Source organism: Lissotriton vulgaris, chromosome 6, assembly GCF_964263255.1.
Source record: "Lissotriton vulgaris chromosome 6, aLisVul1.2, whole genome shotgun sequence".
Classification (NCBI taxonomy): domain Eukaryota; kingdom Metazoa; phylum Chordata; class Amphibia; order Caudata; family Salamandridae; genus Lissotriton; species Lissotriton vulgaris.
In genome coordinates this window covers 1,258,383,729-1,258,405,959 of record NC_141694.1, presented here as the reverse complement: position 1 = coordinate 1,258,405,959, position 22,231 = coordinate 1,258,383,729, and the positions used below count along the sequence as shown (strand labels likewise).

General features: G+C 43.9%; 1 protein-coding gene across 1 annotated transcript in view; it reads right to left on the bottom strand.

Moving 5' to 3' along the window:
• The window catches only part of LOC147708724 (uncharacterized), a 222,161-nt gene that overhangs the window by 96,026 nt on the left and 103,904 nt on the right, over positions 1 to 22,231 (bottom strand). Inside the window, exon 11 of the mRNA XM_086925770.1 lies at positions 20,587 to 20,676. Within this exon, the coding sequence (XP_086781896.1) occupies positions 20,587 to 20,676 (90 nt within the window). The remainder of the gene's footprint in view (positions 1 to 20,586; positions 20,677 to 22,231) is intronic.

Sequence of the window (22,231 nt, the reverse complement as noted above, 5' to 3'; positions counted from 1 at the left end):
TCATCAAGGAGCAGCTTTGAAGTGTCATTGAGAGGGAGGCCTATGCTCTGGTTTAGTACCTAAAGAAGTTGAGACCATACCTGTTTGGATCTCACTTCACAGTTCAAACTGACCACAGACATCTCAAATGAATAATGCAAATGAAAGATGAGAATCCCAAACTTTGAGGTGGTCCATCTTCCTACAGGGAACAGACTTTACAGTTGAATACTGACCAGGGACTGTCCATTCCAATGCAGATGGACTTTCCAGGTTCTTCCACTTATGAAATTAAAATGAAATTTATAAAGTGCCACAATCACCTAGGGGTATCTAGGCACTAGCAGACACGGACAGGCTAAAAATCTGGAAGATATCAAAAGTATTTCCTAAATAGCCAAGTTTTTAGATTCTGCCTGAATGCCAGTAGATCTGTCTTAAATTTTAGTTTAGTAAGGAGTGAGTTCCACAGCCTTATTGCGCATGAGATTAATCTGCTACCATCCCAGCTGCCTTTTTTTAAATATGTGGATTACAAGGTTTCTACTGGTGGATGAGCATAGGAAGCGTTCTGGGATATAGCGTTGAAAACGCTGTATCAAATATTGAGGGCCAACACCTTGTTGTGACTTGAAGGCAATACAGAGTGTCTTAAACTTGATTGGTTTACATATTAGGAGCCAGTCTAATTGGATCAATGCTTGAGATGTGGATTTATATTTCAGGATGCCTAGCAGTAACCGTGCTGCGGCATTCTGCAGCGTTTGTAACTTATGTAAGAATTGATTTTGAATAAGAATAAAAAGCTAGTTGCAGTAGTCTACTTTGGATGAAATAAGAGTCGTAACGAACATCTTTTGAAATCTCAATGGAATGAAAGGCAACACTTTCCTCAGAGTTTTCAAAATGAAAAAAGGCGATAAAGTAATTTGATTGATTTGTCCCTCAAAAGATAGCTAAGTTTCAATAATTACTCCAAGGTTTTTTACTTTACCACTGGGGATCGGTAGATTCCCCAGTTCCTGGGGCCACCAGGTGTTCGACAAAAAAGAGGGGCTATTACCAAACAACAGAATCCCAGTCTTTGAGGAAAATTAATTTTAGGCAGTTCCTGCTCATCCACTTCCCGATATGAAGCATACAGTTGTGAAACGGAACTGCATTGGCTTCAGGATTATCAGTGACAGATACAACAATCTGTGTGCCATCTGCATACGAAACCAGAGAGAAACCAAATGAGCTGATTGGAGCTGCAAGTGGGGTAATATAGAGTTTAAATAGAGTGGGGCTCAGGGGTGAGCCCTGAGGGACCCCACAGGGCAAAGAGAAGGTTGATGAGTTAAAATCACAGTGAGAGACTGTCTGGATATGGTCAGCCAGAAAAGAGGTGATGAACTTGAATGCATTGTCTTTGATCCTAATTGATTCAAGGGGATCAATTAAAAGAGTGATTAACCTTATCATATACGGCTGAAAGATCCAAGAGGAGCGGAGCCGCATTTCCTCCACTATGTATTATCTGCCTGATTTCTTCCGTGGCTGTAATTAACACCAGTTCAGTACTACAATGACTACGAACTGTGTGGTATCAAGACTCTTTGTTTTGTCTAAAAAGGCAGTTAATTCCTGGCTGACGATTTTTTTTAACCAATTTGGCAGGTAAAGGTAATCGAGTAATTGGTCGATAATTGTTGGGGTCAGCAGTATCTAAGATGGTTATTTTTAATAATGGAAGAATAGACCCTATCTTCCAGTCTAGTGTAAAATATCCTGCTTCAAAGAGGTTGTTTAACATGGCCGTGAGGTGTGGGCTGTCACCCCTGGGACCAAGTGAAGTATCTTGGCCGGATATGGGTCCTGTGGTGAGCCCAATTTAATCTGCATCAGTGTCTGATCCACCGTCAGAGGCTCAAAATGGGATAGGGTACTCACATTATGCGTGTCCTTCACCGGTCTGTTGTTTAAATTGACAGTTTGACTATTATCTTGAAAAGACCCATAGAGAGATGTAACTTTTTCTTGGAAGTGAAGCGCTAGTTTGTTACAGAATTGTTGATTAATATTAGGATTCTTTGGATCTGGAAGTTTTTTAACCGTTTGAGAATAATTCCTTGGAGGAGTTCACAGTTCCTTCTATTTCTGCTTTAAAGAATTTCTTTTTCTCAATTAGAATCATTTTTTTGTAGATCTGTAAATTGATTTTATATATCTCTTTATCTTCTGGTTTATACTCAAGTCTCCATTTATGTTCTGATCGCTTACTTTCCTCCTTTTTCCATCTAAGATCACCGGTAAACCAGGATTCAGAGGGATTAGTCTTATGGCTATGAAGGTTCTTTGCTGGAGCTAACTGAGTTAGTGATACGTCCAGCCATTGATGGTAGGCTGACCAATGGAGTCTAATGAATAAGAGATGAACTAAACTGACCAGCATCAATAGTACTCCATAGGCGTCGAGTAGAACTTCCAATTTGTGGGCATGATTTTTTTTTTGCCTCAGATAGGCCATTTAGCTCAAACATGCTCACCTTATGGTCAGCCCATGTCAAGGGAAGGGAAGATGTCCAGATGAGCTGTGGATTGTCGATGACAATGGCATCAAGAAGATGCCCAGCTTTGTGTGAGGAGTCCTGGACAATTTGTGTTAGACCTGCACCATCCATATAAACCATTAAGTTCAGAGACTCTGAATCAAACGGGTTTTCCATATGGAAAGTAAAATCGCCTAGAATAGTAAATTCTTTGGCGTCAGCTTTTAATTCTAGGAGACTACCAATGGATTTTGTAAAGGCTGTTCTAGACCCAGACGGTCGATAAATGAGAAGTCCATTAAAAGAATAGTGACCATTAAGTTCAATTTTAGAATGTATAGATTCACAGTGACCTATGAGGAATGATATTGAAAATAGTTTTTAAATGATCTCTGGATATGATTGGAAGCCCTCCGCCCTTTTTTTAGTGGGCGGTCATGTCTAAATATTCTGAACCCCGTGGGTAATGCCGATACTAGGTCTCGTCAGATGATGAATCTGCCCAGGTTTCAGTGATAAAGGCCAGATCAATATTCTGACCCTCCATGAAGACCGCGAAATCTAGTGCATGCCTAACAAGCAATCTGTAATTGATAAGGGTACAACCACAACTTATTTTAAATTGTTTAGAGGGTGCCTCTGGCAATTTAGTAGAAGCCAAAGAGGTACAATGAAAGTTAGTGAGGAAGAAATTGCAAACCAAGCATTTTGGGCCATTTGTGCAGCAGTGAGGGTCTAACTGAAGACCCAGGCAATACCTACATAAGGCGTTGATAAGAAAACAGGGAATACCTACCTGGCAATACCTACATAAGGCGTTGATAAGAAAACAGGGAATCCCTAGAATAGGTAATAGGTCCCTTAATTTCTGAGGCCAAACTAACAGGGGGCTGGCGCTGATTGAAGTCTGAGCTTGGGTGGGCGCAGATGGGCTTTCTTACGGCACACCAGCAGCGTGCCAGGTGCGCAACTGGTCCTGCATCTGCTTTAGAAGCCCCCAGGTATGGGAAATATGCAAATGCTAGACCGTCACCCACCCATAATAGCTGCCAGCAAAGGAACAAAGAGAAGAGAAAAATGAACTCTCTCTGTAAAAACGGAAGAACCCGCGGCGAACCAGAGAGTCAGGCAGAAAATATAGGAGGTATGATGCTCCCTAGTTGCAGTGGGAGCAAATATCAAGAGCAACAATCAACCGCCAATCATAGTTTTAAAAAGTTAAAAAGTGCACAGGAATGAAATATACTTTACAAATATTTAAGCGTGAAAGAAAAAAAAGTTAAAGCACGTCTTACTAGTGTATTTTAGGGACAATTAAGGCTTGCTAATGAAATGTTAGTCTCCTCCTCTTTTGTTGGGGGGCTGTGTAGGAGAGATCCCCTTTTTGCATGGGTGTCCCCCACTTTTTGCCTGAATTTTGATGCTTCTTGTCTAAGTGTGCCCTGGGCTCCTGCTAAGCAGGTACGCAGGACCGGTGTTCTTTCCCCAAAAAGGAACCTTTGCTCCCTCATTGGCACTCTTCTTGACTTCGGTCATAGACCTGCACTCTCCCCGCAGCTCCTGCTCTTCGTGGCTGCCTGCGGAGCCCCCGGCCCTGTGTGTTCGAGGCTGCTGCCTCCGAGGTTTTGCGATCCTGGTTTAATTGTGTTTACTTGTTGCTAATCTGTTTCCGCCACTCCCCAGCATCTGTCTTTGTTTTTATCTTTATTTTGTTTTATTGTTAATTATTCTGATTCCCTCCTCATCTGTGCCTGCTCCCTCACGCTTCCCCTGTTCCCGCCACTGCTGCCCTGACCCAGCCCCTCTACCAGCACCTGTTCTCCTGCCTCTCAGCTGAGCCGTCCTTCCCTATATAATGCAGACCGCTACGCGAGCAGCAGATGCGCACTCTGGCACATCAAAGGCACGCCTAAGGCAAGCCCATCTGCGCCCGTCCACGCCTGGACTGCGCCCAGCACCAGACCCCCTGGCCCTCACGCGGGCCACGACACCCGACGACGCTACGACATTGTCTTCCTCCACGGACTCAACACTCCCAGATCATCAAACTGCTTCCAGGCCAGCCCGACACTCACCCACGGACCCTTCACCTGCCGTGGCTGCAGCTTCACCAGCCACCAAACACCCGCACACCCCACCCCACCTGTCAGAGCGGAACATAACCACCTCAGATGCATACTACTCAACACCCGCTCTATCCACAAGCACGCCGTCAAACTCATGGACCTACTCGACTCAGCCTCCCAGGACGTTGCCTTCCTAACTAGAGTCCTGGATGAACCCCTCCTCAGCACCCAACATCGCCATAGTGTTGTGTGCAATTTTAGATTCTGATTGCATTTCCTGATTCATTCCCTTATGTAGGTACAATTTGCGTTGCCCTTATATAGGCATAGACATCATGTCCTTATTTAGGCATAGCCATGCAGCCCAAATACAGGCATGGCTACTTCCCTCCATTCATCTACATCACAATGATTTCTTGGAAAACAAGACTCTTTAGCCGTTAGGGACTTCCCCTTGCTTGAATACTGATTTCTCCAAGTACTCAGTTATTATACATGAACGTCTATTTCTTAGGGGTTCAATCATGACGTTCATATGCCCGACTTTACGTCAAAGCTGGCATTCCTAAACACCTTCAAGGTATAAATATACCTTTGCTTGCTATGGCAAAGCACAGTGTGGACCGGTGCAGTTCGACTACCTACTTGCCCGGCGCAGCTCACTACAGCAAGTGCAGAAGAAAGCCAACTCTCCAGCTGACGCACTGATTAGAAGCTGTCCTCCTCTGCTGAGAAATCCAGCTCCAGTGGTTCTGACTCCCCTTGCGGGGTGTTGATAAATTGAGTGCGTGAAGGAGATACCAACCTCTCTTATTCTGAGGTATGGAGCTGATTAGAACCTAGAGAAACCTTTGGCAATTCTTGGCAAAACTAAACCTATGCTAAAGAACACACTTACTTCTTCCCTCGGGCTAGACCTAGGTTAGGCACATTGGGGTAGGGCTGTTTTAGAAGCACCAGTTGAGTATTTTAGCCTGTGTTATTTATGTATGTATTTTTATATGGCATAGCACCAGACAATGTTATTACAGTATTATTTTATATTACTTTTTACGCTGTATGCATTATACTTGGCATTCTGTCTAACGATTGTAGCAGTTCACCTCTCTTGCATGAGAAAGAAGACTGTTCAATAAACCCCTTTCATTGAAACACCTGTCTCTCTATTTTCTCTGCAACTCTGTAGAAACGAAGCATGCACGATTAACTGAGTAAAATAGTTATCTATTGTTTCCACAACTCTGAAGATACGTTTTATTCTTGGGAAACAAAGTTGTCATGTTTATGCGGTTGTCAGAAACGAATCCCTTCTTGTGTATTCAACAAAGTTTCTAGTAACCTCTGAGCTAGCTGGCACTCACAATTAAGTTTAGTATACTCAATAGAGACATACTGACCTCAGTCCTATGTCAAATCTATAGTGTATATTATTGCAATGCCAGAGCCTGTTGGGAATATAGGAACTACACTACAATAGCCATCCCAGATGGATACAAGATCACCAGAAGGGGCCGCACCAACAAATCAGGAGGAGGAATCGCCATTGTCTTCAGGAATACCCTCAGAGTCTCGACCTGCATGACAGACACCTCCAGTACTGCTGAACACCTGCACTTCCAGATCCACACCCACCCCAACACTACTCTCAGAAGAGCACTCATCTACAGACCCCGGTCCCCGGCCACAGTACATCGACGCCATCTCCGACATCGTCGGCATGCACGCTCTTGCGTCCACAGACTACATCCTCCTCGGAGACCTGAATTTCCACCTCGAGAACGCCGACAACAGCAACTCAGCTGCCCTGCTCGATAACCTCTCCAACCTCAGACTCAAACAGCTCGTCACAACCCCTACCCATACTGCCGGTCACACGCTCGACCCCCAGCCAGCACCCATGTCACCTTCAGCCACGCCACCAAACTCCACTGGACCGACCATCGCTGCGTCCGCTTCACCTTCAAGAAACCCACCACGCACCACCACCCACTATGGATCCCCTAGAGCAGCTGGAACAACGTCACGGAAGACCAGCTCATCACCGCCCTTGCTCGAAACCTACCGACAAACATCCCCGACACAGCCGCCAGCAACCTCAGGCAGTTGATCGAATACTGTGCCAACACTCTTGCCCTAATCAAAAAACCCTCACACAGATGCACAGACAGAAAGGTCAGCTGGTTCACCACCGACCTCAAAGAAACAAGCGGACTTGTCGAAGACTTGAGAAAAAATGGCGTCAGAAAAAGACACCAGAAAACCACGCAGCCCTAAAGAACGCCATCCACAAGCACCACCAACTCATCCAAGACACCAAAAGGACCTCCTTCAAGGAACGCATCAACAACAACGCACACAACAGCAATGAGCTCTTCAACATCGTGAAGGAGCTATCTAAAGCCAGCTCCAGCTCCAATGATATCCCGCCATCGCAAGACCTATGCAACTCCCTAGCCACCTTCTTTCACCACAAGATCGGAGACATCCACGACAGCTTCAACACCCAGACCCTCCCTACAGCTGCCAACACTGCAGACCCACTGCCCCCCAGACTCACCAACCACCTGCTCTCCTGGTCCCACGTCAACAACGATGACACCATCAAGACCATGAACACCATTTACTCCGGCTCACCAACCGACCCCTGCCCTCACCACATCTTCAACAAAGCAAACCGCATCATCGCACCCCAACGTCGGAAGATCATCAACAGCTCCTTCGAGACCGCCATCTTCCTGGATAGCTGGAAGCACACTTAGATCAACGCCCTACTCAAGAAACCCACAGCGGACCCAAAGGATCTCAAGAACTTCCGGCCCATCTCCCTTCTTCCGTTCCCGGCGAAAGTCATCGAAAAGATCGCCAACAGGCAACTGACTCACTTCCTCGAGTAGAACAACATCCTGGACCCGTCCCAATCTAGCTTCTGCAGCAATCACAGCACTGAAACCGCCTTCATCGCTGCCGCAGACGACGTCAAGACCCTACTGGACAAAGGAGACACCGCGGCCCTCATCCTCCTGGACCTCTCGGCCGCCTTGAACATCGTCTGCCACCACATCCTACGCACAGGCCTACAAGACGCAGGAATACACGACAAAGCCCTGGACTGGATCACCTCCTTCCTCACGGACAGAACCCAGAGGGTCCACCTCCCCCCTTTCCGTTCCGAAGCCACCAAGATCATCTGCGGCGTGCCCCAAGGATCATGCCTCAGTTCTGCCCTCTTCAATGTCTACATGGCACCGCTACCCAACATTGTCCGCTCGCACAACCTCAACATTGTCTCCTACGCCAATGACACTCAACTAATCCTCTCACTCTCCAAAAACCCCACCACTGCCAAAATCAACCTCCATGAAGGAATGAAGGTCGTCGCCAGCTGGATGCAGACTAGCCGCCTGAAACTTAACTCAGACAAGACAGAGGTCCTCATCTTCAGATCCATTCCCTCCACCTGGGACAACTCTTGGTGACCAGCCGCACCCACACCCACTGACCATGCACGCAACCTGGGACTCGTCCTGGACTCATCGCTCTCAATGACCCAGCAAGTAAACGCCATCTCCTCCTCCTGCTTCAACACCCGCGGCATGCTCCGCAAGATCTACAGATGGATCCCCACCGGAACCAGAAGGACAGTCACTCAGGTCCTTGTCAGCAGCAGGCTGGACTACGACTACGCCCTCTACGCGGGAACCACTGCCAAACTCCAGAAGAGACTCCAATGCATACAGAATGCCTATGCACACCTCATCCTTGTCATACCCCATCACACCCACATCACTGCCCACCTGAAAGACCTGCACTGGCTCCCAGTCAAGAAGAGGATCACCTTCAAGCTCTTAACCCACGCCCACAAAGCACTACACAACGCCAGACGAGCATACCTCAACAAGCGTCTCACCTTCTACACCCCGAACCGCCAGCTTAGGTCCGCCGACTGCGCCCTTGCCACCGTCCAACGCATCCACAAGACCTCCAATGGCGGCAGATCCTTCTCCTACATCGTGGCCAAGTCATGGAACACCCTTCCCCCACAGCTGCGACAGACCCAGGATCTGCTGACCTTCAGGAGACTTCTCAAGACCTAGCTGTTGGAGCAGTGGCTGCACCCCCAACCCCACCCCCACTCAGCACCCGGAGACCCTCACGGGTGATTAGTGCGCTCTACAAATAAGTTATTGATTGATTGATTGACTCCTCTGGCCTACATATAAGTCTCAAGGTGCAAGGGGCATCAAGAGCCTTGTAGCTAGAGAAAGTCTCTGAGGGCTGAATCATATATTTTGCACCCTCAGAGAGTCTTACTGAGACCAATACACTGCCAGTGAAGTCTGTTTACCAGGGGGAGACCCTGAAACAACAAGTCGCATTTCCACCTAAATACTGCCTGTGGCATAGGCTAGTCACCCCTCTAGCAGGCCTTATAGCCCTAAGCCAAGGTGCATTATGCCACAGGTGAAGGCACATTGGCATGAGCCCTGGGTCGATAGAGTATCTGTGATTTTCACAGGTATTGTAAGGGCAGTAATGCCATTTTAGACTATGGGCTGGGAGTTTGTAACTCCAACCTCTACAGCTCCATGATGGCTTTGCTAAAGACTGAGAAGTTTGGTATCAATCTTCCGAGCCCATTAAACCCACCCTGATGCCAGTGTTGGATTTAATACACAATGCACTCAGAGGGCATCTTAGAAATGCCCCCTGAAAAACTACCTAAGTTTAGTCTTTGAGTGTGTGACACAATTTATTGGCTGAGTGGGTACAGTAAATGCCTAACACTACCCTCTCATAAAGTCTTACTGCTCACCCACACCATAAATAGAGAGTGAGGCATTGTCTATTTATACTTCTGTAATCATTTGGGGATCCACTGGACTCTGTGCACACTATAATTTACTTTTGTATAGTATATATAGAGCCAGCTTTCTACAGTAGGCAGAGTGGGTGCACCCCAGTACTTCAGGATATCCCTACTAGCCACCATCAGGGTCAAGCTGAAAAAAATAGGGCACAGTGGTCCAGGATTTGTTCACCCAAAATGCCTAATGAGACCAGTTGGGGTGTAAGTCTCACTTCGTAGCCCAAAACATCCAATATCCTATCACCCACCGTTCCCACTAGGCCCCAAAGTTTGGACATTGCCACAGTGTGTGCATCAGGGTGCCTTTCATGCGGCATCTCCTCAGGCATTGTTCATCAGTTGCCCGACCCATACGGAACAGGCGGGTGCAAGTGTAATGTGCCCAACACAGGATTTTGAATTGGATCAAGCAGAATTTCGCCTGCATCGTGACCTCTCTAGGATACCCGCACACCTGCCCCCATTCATCATCCTCCCATCTACCCAGACCCCTCTCCCATCTTTCTCTCAAAGATTCAAGTGATGGAAGGCTGTTACTCAAGAGTGTGGAGTAGAGCCTGGACCGTGCATGCTCTGTCGGAGGCACCCTGTATTCCATAGGAGATTCCTCTTCCACTTCTTCCTGTAGGCCCCCCCATTTACCTAGAATGAATCGCATCTGTTGGTACTTAGGAAACTGACTCCCTGACAGCTCACATTCAGTGTGCAAATCAGTAAACATGGTCACTGCATCTTCCCTCAATATGTCACCCAGTTTTGAGATCCCCAAAAGGTCCCATTTTGATGTCCCTCTATCTTGTGCAAACCACAGAGGATATCCGAGGCCCAAAGTGTGGTCGCCAATGACAATCAGCCCCGCCACCAAATTGTATGCATTGCCCACTTCTATGTTGACCACTGTCTCTGTGGTAAGGGGAATAGGTTAGCCCTCCTTCTCCGTAGAGTCGACGGAGGTATCCCTCCAGGGCCATAGCAGTACGGTCTGCCCTCAAGGATGATTCTTGTTGGCCAGAAAAGGCCCAAGAATTAACAGTCAGCAGCTGTGAGGGCCAGTAATAGAGCCAGCGGTTTGGGAGGGCAATGTACTCCTCCATCTGGTGTCTTGTCAGTAACAAGAGGGCAATTCTTGGTATCCCACCGTCCCACAGGAGAACCCTTGTGACATTGTCCACCCTGTGGAAGAAGGCATCCATGACTGGGAAGGGGGTATTCTGCAGGATGTACAAAATGTTGGTAAATAGATCATCTTATAAAGGTCCACTCACCTACAGGAGTGAGATTCCTCCGACTCTCCACATCCCTCTAATAGACCTATAGGATTTTCACCAGGTTTCCCTGCAGATACAAGTCCGGTTTAGTGTCACAAAAATACCCAAGTATCGTAACCCCTGGGGCGTTCATCGGAATGGGCAATCCAGAGCCCATTTCGGGTCTCCCACCTCCATGGAAAAGGCCACCGACATTTGCTAATTAATGCAGAACACAGCATAGGTCCCAAATCTCCAGGGTGACCAGTATTCTCAGCAGAGAGCACAGGGGTAGAGGAGGATATCATCAACATATAGTGAGAGAACATCCTCACAGCCCGGGTCCTTTCGGAGGTCCCATATTTGTAGTCTATTCAGATCCACGATGCCAAGGGTTCAAGAGCGACCATAAAATGTATGGGTGAGAGCAGACGGCCCTGTTGGGTGCCCTTGGATAGTCCAAAACTTTCTGAGAGGTCCCCGTTGTCTCAGACTCTTGCCACTGGGTCTTTATATAGTAGGCCAACCCAGGATAAGAAATCGGGTTCAAATCCCTTCTTGCGGAGCATGGCCATCATATATGGCCATGTTAGGGAGTCAACGGCCTTCTCAGCTTCCAAGACCAGTATGGCCCCTGACTCTTGTAGTCCCCTACTGTGTGTCAAGCATCCTATCAATCCCTGCAGAATATGACTCATGGCTTTGTACGGCATAAATTAAAATGCAAGTCAACCACCTACATGAGGTGGTTTGCTAGATTCTTGGCCAGGATTTTAATTTTTGTTTTAATCAATAAGATCAGCCTATAAGAGGCACAATCATCTATGGGTTTCCTATCCCTATATATCAGAAAAAGTGGTGCTTCACGAAGAGCATGCGGCAAGGTGCCCATTTCCCAGGCCGTGCTCAGCATAGAGAGATTGGCTTTGCTACTTTAGATGTTACAATGTTAAAAAAAGGCTACAGGGAAGCTGTTAGGGCTCTGGGTTTTGCCATTGCTCTGTTCGGAGATAGCTGTAGCCATCTCCCCCTCCGTGATCTTCCCATTGAGCGCTTCAACCTGTTCAGGCTAAAACTACTATTCATAACTGCATATTTACTTAACTTGACTATACACACATCACTATTTTTAGTTGCTCTATCTATAGCTGCCTCATCTTCATTACACTTCAAGCCTCTATCTTTACATCACTGAGCAGGTTTTTTTCCATCTATTCTTTCTCCACTTGTTTCAGTTTCCTATCGTTCTCTTCCTCCTTTCTTCCTCTCTGATTCCGAGCAAACGTCTGATCATGAAAAAACAGTCCTGGGTCCCAGAAATGCTGGCCATCACCACCAGCAAAAATCTATTCCTAGTACACTACACTTTATAAATCTTTGGAATGTTGTATGAGTGTTAATCTCTCGCCCTGCTGACCAGGTCCTTTTGTCAATTGAAGGTTCAAACTTCCCGCAGAGATTTTGTTCAGGTTCAATGGTATAGTATTAATGTAATATTATACCTGAACGCCTACTGTAGGGTGATGAATAGTCTTACTGTTTGTAGTATCTGTCATTAACCCAGATTGGGCCCTCTGCATAAAGATACCTACTTGTTCAAACAACAGAGAATACTCAGTTCTTGGGACCTCGATACAGTGTATAGAAAATCAGTCTGACTGATCATGTCTGATGGTCACGTAAATAAAACATTCAGTCATCTAAATATGTTCAGACATTCTTGGTCATTCAAATGTGTTGTCACGCCTCAATTTCTCTGAATGTGGGTTGAAGGCCTGAGGAGAGGACTTTTAATTTGTATAGAATAACTCGGTCTTATGAAAGAGGTAATGGCAACATCAAAACTGTTGACTTTTGATAACCACACTGAGATGGAGAGGCACCCATGATTTGTTGTATCTTCCTTTCTTTTATTCACTCAATGAGGTCCAACTTGCTATCTCCAACAGAGTTTAAAAGGATTAAACAAATGACAGGATATGACTAAACAAAAGAAATAACTAGTACTATTATTTTTTTTAAAGGAGTTAATCTGTTGAACAAGGATTGAGTGAACCTACTTGAGATTTTATACCTGACCATCTAGAGAGTGTACTCCCAGTTGTGAAGTTAAACTTGAAAGAAAGATTTAACAATTATGTTCTTGAGCTCAAACATTCCACAAAACAAAACTGCTTATAATAGCATTTTGATTTTTCTATGTGCATGGCAATAGAGTACTCCAACTGTTCCACTGTGACTATTTTTTACTCTAATTCCATTATTATTGGGGCCGGAGAATTTTTCTTGGCTCTTCCAATGATTTAGCAGGCTACATTCATTAAAGCAAAGACACTTGTGTCATTATTTCAAAGCAGCAGATAAACTGTTGCCACTCATTTAGCAACACCAGAAACCAAGCACACTCTTTTGTCTTTTTTTTTTAGATATTTTTATTGAGGTCAGAAGTAAGACACAAAATAACACATTACAAAACAAATCCACCAGTTGGAGGTACAAAAGTTATAAGACATAACAATCGAACAATCATAGAGACAATGTAGCTGGATGCATAAAAAAAAGAGTACGATCAAGAACAGAAAAAACAAGGAAAGTAAAAGCTATGGAGATGGGTGGTAGTGACTTGCCTGCAATTGCACCAAACAGCCCCTAAACGGTGCCCATATCTTCCTAAGGCAAGCACGCCATCATCATTAGGGATAATCAGGCTCTCCAAGAGTCCTATTATAGTAAATTCATACCACCAGAGCATAGTGTTAGGAGCCTAGGCCAACAACCAATGTCAGGCCAGATTCAGTCGAGCTACAGAAATAGCACAGAAAAAACCCACTTAGGTGGCCTAGTACACAAGGTGAATGCCTCAATACAATTAATTTAGGGGCCCACCTCCTGATAGTAATGCTAAGCATATTCAGCTTAACAAATCCGGCCTGCCAGTATTGAAAAATTGCAAGACAGGTGACAAAGATATGAACTGAGTCTGCCCAATCACTAGAACATCGAAAACACTTGAGTCCTGCCTCAAATTAATAATTATTAAATGATAAGGAGTATGATAGAAGTCATTGATAAATTTGAACTGATGAGTTTTAACCCGGGAGACATTCAGAACTGAATTTGATCAAATATTTGTGCGTCTCATTTCATCAGCAATAACTTGGACCCCAAGAGATCGGCTTCACTACTCGGCCAATGTCTGAAAAATATATACAAATCCTCTCCAAGCACACATTAAGTAATAGATGGTCAATAACAGTTTCAAAGTCTCCAATATTCTAGTCCACTTTTAATCCTTAGACATCCGTTAAGGGATATGATTCAATCCGTATTCGATCAGTACAGCTTCATGATCAGCATGGCTTAGTTCATCAACAATACAACTTGATACAGCAAGCAAGGAAGAGAAATCGCTGTGATATTATCTCAAAAGAGAGAAGACACTCACCCTCAAAGAAAGAGCCTAAAGTAAGTATGCAGGATGTATGACAGCAGTTGATCTAATATCCGTGCAGTTGACGGGTAAAGTGGACAGGCGCCAGCCTATATAAAAGATAGGCTTGAAGTGTATGAACCCAAGCGCACTCTGCGATCCTCCGACTCCTTTCTGCTATCCTGCCCACGCTTTAAACTGGCAACCAAAGGTGGCAGATCCTTTTCAGTCCAAGCCCCCACCATCTGGAACAAGCTGCCGGAGGTGCTTCGTAGAGAATCCAATCTTCTCCGCTTTAGGAAATCCCTGAAGACCTTACTTTTCAAGGACGCGTTTACATCCCCGTAAGATAGGTCGGTATTTCCACACTCTCCCACCTTGTTTCTTGTTGCTGTACTTGGTCAGAAGCGCTTTGAGACCTGTCGGTGAGTTGGCGCGATATAAAACCCAGATACAAATACAAAGTTAGGATTAGAACCTATATAAGAAAATGTGTTAAATAATGTAATCACCAACATCTGCATTTTCGGATAGGCCCAAATAGAGTCAATCTCAGAACGAGTTTGCTTCAAATAGACACTATCAATAATGCCAAAGCGTGGGGTGATATTGGTTCCCCGAAAGAGAGGAATTCCGGAAACAATCCACCTAGCTGGTTGGCACCACAATGCTTTCACTAGTCTGGACATAAATGCTGCTAGAAAGTAGAAACGTAAATCTGGTAATTAAAGTCCACCCTCCAGTCATGGTTGCTGTAACATATGTATGCTAGCCCTAGGCTTTTTATACCCCCAAATGAACTTTTGGCAGATAGCTTCTGTCTGTGTAAAAAGTATTTGGCTAAATATAATGGTATGCCAGAAAAAGGTATAGGTAGCAAGGGAGAATAATCATTGTGATTAGGTTGCATTGACAGATTAGACCAATGTGAAAATGATGCCACTTACTCAATCTCTCCTGTGTTCTGCCGGATAGTACGCCATAATTAGATTCCCTTACATCCTCCATTTTCACAGAGACTTCGGTCCCCAGGTAGGTCACCGACTTGACCAATCGCCTATCATCCCAAGAAGGGACTGTGATGGTGAGGAGCAGGGTCTTATCAAGGTTTAGTTTGTACCCAGAGATAGCCCCACACTCATTAGCCAATTTTTCAAAAGCTGCCTGAGAATCCTCTGGGGCAAAGGTCATGATGGTAATGTCGTCCGCACAGGCAAGCACTTTGAGCTCACGTTGATAGATCCGCAGCAAAACAGTATTTCTCAGGCTCATGAGGGCTTGAATTTAAGGTTCTATATAATGCACAAAGAGCAAAGGTGAAAGTGGACATCAAGTTACGGGTGCCACAAATTTATCTAAATTAGGTTGGTAGAAGACCCTGAACATTAAACCCTAGCCTTAAGATTCTGGTCAAGCTGTTGAATCAAAGCAATAAAGCGCGGCCCAAAGCCTTACACAGCCATAATGGCCCTAAGAAAAGGTCATGAACCCCAGTCAAAGGCCTTTTTTCAGGGTCCAACATGATTGCTCTGCCCTGATTTCCCTGAGCACAGCCTGCCTCAAATGCAGTGATAACAATATTGACATGGGCAGTGTTTTACCTCCCTGGAACAAAACCATGTTGATTTTCACCAACAAGATCAGAAATAACCATTGCTTAAGCTTGTTTCCTAAAATTTAAGTATACATCTTGGAATCAGCATTAATCAAAGAAATAGGCTGAAATGAACCACTGAGAAAGGGATCTTTCCCTGTCTTAGGAAGGATGACAATGTGGGTCTATTTTTTTAAATTTTGCAAGTAATTCAAAAGAGTTGAATAGAGCATGGAGAACCGGTAATATAAGATGTGAAAATCTAACATAGAAATTCAATGGAAGTTGATCAGTGCCATAGGCCTTACCTCGCACCAGCTAGCCAATAGCATATTACACTTAAAAGACTGATATTTGACCTTCTTGCTTAAGCTATTTTGTAGCAGACAGTTTCCGATGATGGTGGACCCGAAGAAACTGGATGATCTGGTCTGTAGAAAGGACCAATTCCTAGTCACACAACTTCTGATAAATGCTGTGGAACTCCTCTTGGATAAGGGCAGGATTTTTCACAATAGTCCCTTGAGAGTTCTTGATCCCAGAAATTGCAGCTTCATTAGCCCTATCACAGAACCAGAAAGATAACACTCAGCCCATTTCTTCGATAAAGAATTGTGATCTGATATAACCCTAGGATTAATGGAAACTCTCTGCAAATATGGAAACCCGGAACTCACAACTTGTGCAAGTTGAGAAGGTTCAGAAAAGCCATAAAACTCTCTTGAGAGCAGTCAAGAGCCAGATTCCATGACATGTAGTTCCAATGACCATGCTCTCATCAAGCATTTAAGATATGGAGAATAGGACTCACCAGAATAACCTTAAGATATTGGGGATCCCGAGGGATCAGAGGACCAATCCTACAGGCTATATATTTTGGTTGTTTAGGGAAGCCTTTTCTACACTGGGGTGCTGGACATGGACAGCATGATTCAGAGAGCCCATCGCTATCCATTCTCATATCCTCGTTATTCACAAGCCATCCTGATATATGTGGGTAACTTCCTCCTCCCTCAGTAGATAAACATGGATGTTCATCCAGGATCACCAGTGAAGCGGCTGGATTGGACTTTTTTTTCGATCAGATTTCTCTCATGAGACTGTAGTTTGGCGTTGGAAGTTGAGAGAGCATATTGCGGAACTTCAAAAGCTTGGAACTTCGGTTTCATTACTGGAGCCAGCAAACGTGTGCATCCAATATGAGGAGCAAATGTATTCATGTATTAAACAGCCTGGGGTGAGGAGCTCTTGACTAAGTCAGTGGAGGGAAATAAGGAGACTAAAGGATCTGGTTGATTCTGTTTTGTCTTTTTCTTCTTGATTCTTTTTCCTTGTAGGTTGTTACAGAGTGGTTAACTTAGTTTCTTGGGTACACCTTCCCTCTTTTCTTTTTTTATTTCTCTCTGTTAATGGAAGCTTTAGGTCTGCAGGGTCAGCTGACACCTAGGTTGGATTTCATGAAGGTTTCATGAGGGTTCTTCATTTATTAATTATGGCTCTGGGTGAAAACATTTTTGGTCCTTTGCACGGGTGTCTCCGGCGGTCACTGCCCTACCCCTTTAGTTCTTTTTCCCACATCCATCCTTGGTCTGCGATGCTCTGGGGGATAGGGGACTTTATATACTCATGTCTACTAAAGTGCTAGTGGTATTCTTTTTACCAGGGTTGGTCAGCCCTTTTTCTGGGACTTGCATGGAAGAGATAGGGTTGGAGGAAGGCTGGGGGTCGGGGTGGGTGGCGGGGCCAGGGTCTGGGTCACTTTTGTCTTTATACTGATTTTTTTGTTGGAATGTTTGGTCAGGTTGTTGGGAAAAAATGAGGCCTTATGGTTGTGGATGGTAAAGTTAGGACCAAGAATTATTCTGTGCTGTTATTCTCTTTCAGGGTGTGCAAGTTATTCAATCAAGAATGTCAAGGTTCAGCCTGGGGTGTGGTCCTGACCAGTATCTTCATATTCTTTTGTGGAATATCAATTAAATGTAAGCATCTTATAAGCGAAAATTAATTAAAGAGGTGCTACGCTATCTTCATCCACATTTAGTTGGCCTACAGTAAACTCAGTTCTTGAATAAACACGCCTCCCCTCTTGATGATTTCTGGGATGAAGTTCTATCCTCAGCTTGCTTCACTTCTCTCAGAGAGGGATTGCCCTACTGGCTCAGGATAGGTGGATGATGGCTCATAGCAACAGACAACAGGGGCCTATTATGCACTATGCAATGTGTACTCAACTGGGCCAACACTGATGAACCTGTGGTCTTTAATTGTCTGTTTTCTAAGCTACATCAATGGTCAGAACCATTGATGATTTGCGTGGACTTCAACATCATCCTTAACCCGTGGATAGACTCATCTTTTAGTATTCAAGGGCTAAACTCTTCTTCTTCAAGAAGCACCTGTAGCTAAAAGGAAATAGCTAGGGCTGTTTTGTTGCATGTAATAAGTTCTTATGCTCTGGTGGATATGTCTGCCGATATTCTCAGATGGCAGAACATGGGTTTACATATTATCCTGCCTCTCATAAATCTTTTTCTCTGATATATATGTTCCTTGCTAGCCAAGCTCTTATGTCCCATCGTGGGGCCAGATACGAGTTTGGCAGTGCAGCGTCGGTTTTGCCCTGCAGCCGCACCACCAAACCCGTGGTCAGGCCACCTGCCCGATTACAAGTATTTCTTGTGTTTGGCAGGCTATTATTTGACGTTAAAAAAGGGGGATTTCTTCCCTTGGCAAGCAACTGAAGTTACACAGACATAAAAGTTGTCTAGGTGAACTAAACTCATTAAATAGGTTTTGTACGCTATAATGCACCCACACAGTAACAGTATAGTTTTGTTATTTATTTAGTAAAACATGTTTCTATATATTACATATATATTGCTTAAAAACAAGCCATTATAAAAACAGTTTACAATTTCATTAACATCATTTTATACACATAATAGTTAAAAACACATTAAATCACAAATAATTTTCATCAACATGAATTGATTAAAGAGAAACAAGAAACATATTGGGGGAGATACAAACAGACACTTCTTATAGGTCTTTACATTTAGCACAACTGGAAACCTGGTATTCACAGAATTTAAACCTGGACCCGTTTTATATCTTGTCTACAAGATAGATTTGGTTTCTTGATTGTGCAACAATGGCGGCGACGCGTTTCGATAGCCTTTATTGATACTCTGCCATCTTTTTCAAGACTAAATGATCAGTCTCTCCTGCTTCTGGGCACTGGTTGGTTGCCACTTGCAAAGAGATTTCCTGGTTACATCACCCTTAGTTGTATCTCTAGGATTTCTCTTGCGTCATCTTTTGAGTCTTAAAGCGTTCCTTCTTAATTTTAAAATCGCTTCTCCTATGAGCCGCTCTTTCTTTGACTGTAGGTTTCACCTTATTGCTTATTTTTTTAAATGGACACTGCCCTCTGCGATTCTTCCTTTAACTTTTGTGTATACGGGCTGTCTGTTAATCCTTATTAGTTGCCCCAAAATATAACTGTTTGCCAAATCTCAATCTCGTGATTCTTTAAGGGTAAGAGTAAAACTATTGCGGGGTGGGTTCTTCTTATGGCATGGGTCTCGTTTTTCTGATGATAAACAGTCCAAAAAGTCTCCCACTCCCGATAGCCTTGAATCTTGTGTGCTCCTCTTTTTACGACTCAAAAGGCGCGCAATGGCTTATTTTTAAGCAATGTAATATATAGAAACATTTTTTACTAAATAAATAACAAAACTATACTGTTACTGTGTGGGTGCATTATAGCATACAAAACCTATTTACTGTGTTTAGTTGACCTAGACAACTATTATGTCTGTGTAACTTCAGTTGCTCGCCAAGGGGAGAAATCCCCCTTTTTTACTGTTTAAAGTACTCCATTCCCCTGGTGTGCTAAGGGGTCACTCTCAAATTATAAAACTATTATTTGACGTTCTCATTGCAGTTCCTCCGAAAGTGGGGACCACAATGGGAACGCCAAAAACAGTTCCTGCACGGTATGGCATGGAATGACAATGACGTGCAGGAAATGGGGTGCATGCACACAGGTGGCACATGTAGTGCTCCCTGCATGCACCCCATGTCCCTGAGGCACAAGGAAGCTCTTGAATGAAACGCAATGCTAAAATGGACATTTATGGCGCATGTGTTGGAAGATTATGATTGACTCATGTTGAATTTTTAAAGAAAAAAGGAAAGTTGAAATAACACCTTATAGCCTGCCCGTTATGACAGATCATATGAATAAATTTAAATCTAATCATGTATTTTAGCGAATAAAATTGAAATATGTTGCTTTTGTTTACGATGGATCAGTTGTATTTCATAGCTAATCAGAGTTTGTTTATTTACAACTGATTTTGTATCACCAGTAATCAGACAGAATACAGATGTGCTGCCCAAAAAAGAAGCTCTGTAGACTGGTCATGCTACAACTCTTTGCTCGGCTTAGAGGATACCCTTTTTCACAAGAGAATCTTATATATTTATTTTGGGTTAAAATTGTCAATTCATGCTTGTATTTTAATTCATGAAGATCAAGCATCTTGCCACTCTTCTGCATACACATAGCAAAGATGTAAATGGCTATCCTGCTACAGGACTTTTTGCTCATCAAAGCATCTCAGTATTTCTGTGTATCTCTAAATTGTTGTGGCAGCAGTTTACTTCGTGAATGTTCAGCTTCAAGATACTTCATCATAGTGGAGCTCAGCATCCTGAATTGCATAATCACAATTTGACGATTGTCCTTCAGATTTCAGCTTTAAATGTGTCTCACACAACTAACGTGACAGAAATACATCCATGGAGGATAAAGGAAACACAGAAATGTATAAGTAATTCTCCCCTCTGACGTCCCATCTTACTTACCCAGTCTCCTTCAGAATTGTATAGCATGACACTGAACATCATGTAGCTGCTCCTCTGTGTAATTCGGGCTTGGAATGTCCAGACTCTTAGCTGTAAATACAAAGAAAAGAGAGCCAGGCACAACCCAGTACAAGGCCCACCTTCAGTAACCGCCATCTCTGCCCTCCACAAATTATCCCTCTCCTATCACTACACCACAGTTTCCAAATCACTCAGCTTAAGTAAGGAATAGCTACATAATCATCAAGGTGGTCTTTATGATTTCATGCAGAATAGTAGATGAAATAACATTTACCTGGAATGCTATTGGCATCAGGAATCTTTAAAGATTCACTCACTTTGAATAGATCTTAACATTAGAAGAGAATCCCACATCATCTAGATATAACACACTTATGTTGACCTTTGCACTTTAAAGCAGTACCTTCAAGGGAGAAGTTACTGAAGCTCCAATTTGCAAAATATGCAGAGGGCACAAGGTTATCACTTTGCAGTCATCTTCAGTTCCGCAACATTCAGTGCATCCTAGAAGGTATGGCTATTACCAGGACAAATATGGCATTCCATTTGTCCCCTTTATGTGGGGTCACTAGGGACAGGAACATTTAAAACGGCCAACATAAAGTTCAAGGCAAAACAGAACTCTTACAGGCTTATTGAATCCAATGTAAATTTCTATTGTTTGGGGGAGAAAGTACTGCAAGGTCACCGGAAAAAATGCTCTTTGAAAAATGTGTCCCAAGATAAGTGAGCATGAATAGCAATGAGTGACTTTTGGTCAAGACAAGGAATAGGTGAATGTTAGGTGTCATGCTGAATAACTACTCTAAAGGCCATTTCTTCATCGCTAGCATGGAAGGACAAGGGAAACATTCAAGACATAGTTCCAACTCAATTACTAGCATCTCCTCTCACCTACCATTACTCCCCCAGCAGCATGATGTATGTGCGTAACCATTTGGGTGCTCCCATGTGTCATTCCACCTGTGGCAGGCCAAATGGGTAGCTGCGAAAGATACCAAAAAACAGGCATTAGGCAAAAAAGACTTCAAAAGCTGACTGCACTAAACATTATTACAACCTGTCTCCTCTAAGATCAGTCTAGAGACCCAAATCTTGGATAGGTAGAAAGATAATCACTGGGCATTAAAAAAGGGAATAGTTTTTACCTGTATTGTGATTTGTCTAGAAAAGGCAGCTTTTATAATTTCCTGTAGTTTGAATATCTACTAAATCTAATGAGAAGACTATCTCTTGCTTGAGATATATCTAAATTGATCTCAATCTCTCTCTCTCTCTATCTCTCTCTCTCTCTCTCTCTCTCTCTCTCTCTCTCTTTCTCTCTTTCTCTCTTTCTGTCTCTCGCTCTTTTTTTGTTTGAGGACAATAAAAAAATACATTTCCTACATCTCCGGTGGTTCGTGAATTTCTGTTTGGCAGAAGCAATCGCAACGAAAGACGGAGCATCTTTATTGTCTTGATTGTTTTGGTACACCCTCGGCGCTGAAGAAGGCACAGACGCCGAAATGCATTCGCCACAATGGGTGTTTTGAATCGCCATGGCTTGTGGTTTTGAATAAAGATGCATCTCACGTTTCCCCTGCTGTGGCCTCTTCTTCTTTTTGGAAGAGTTTCTTGGACATTT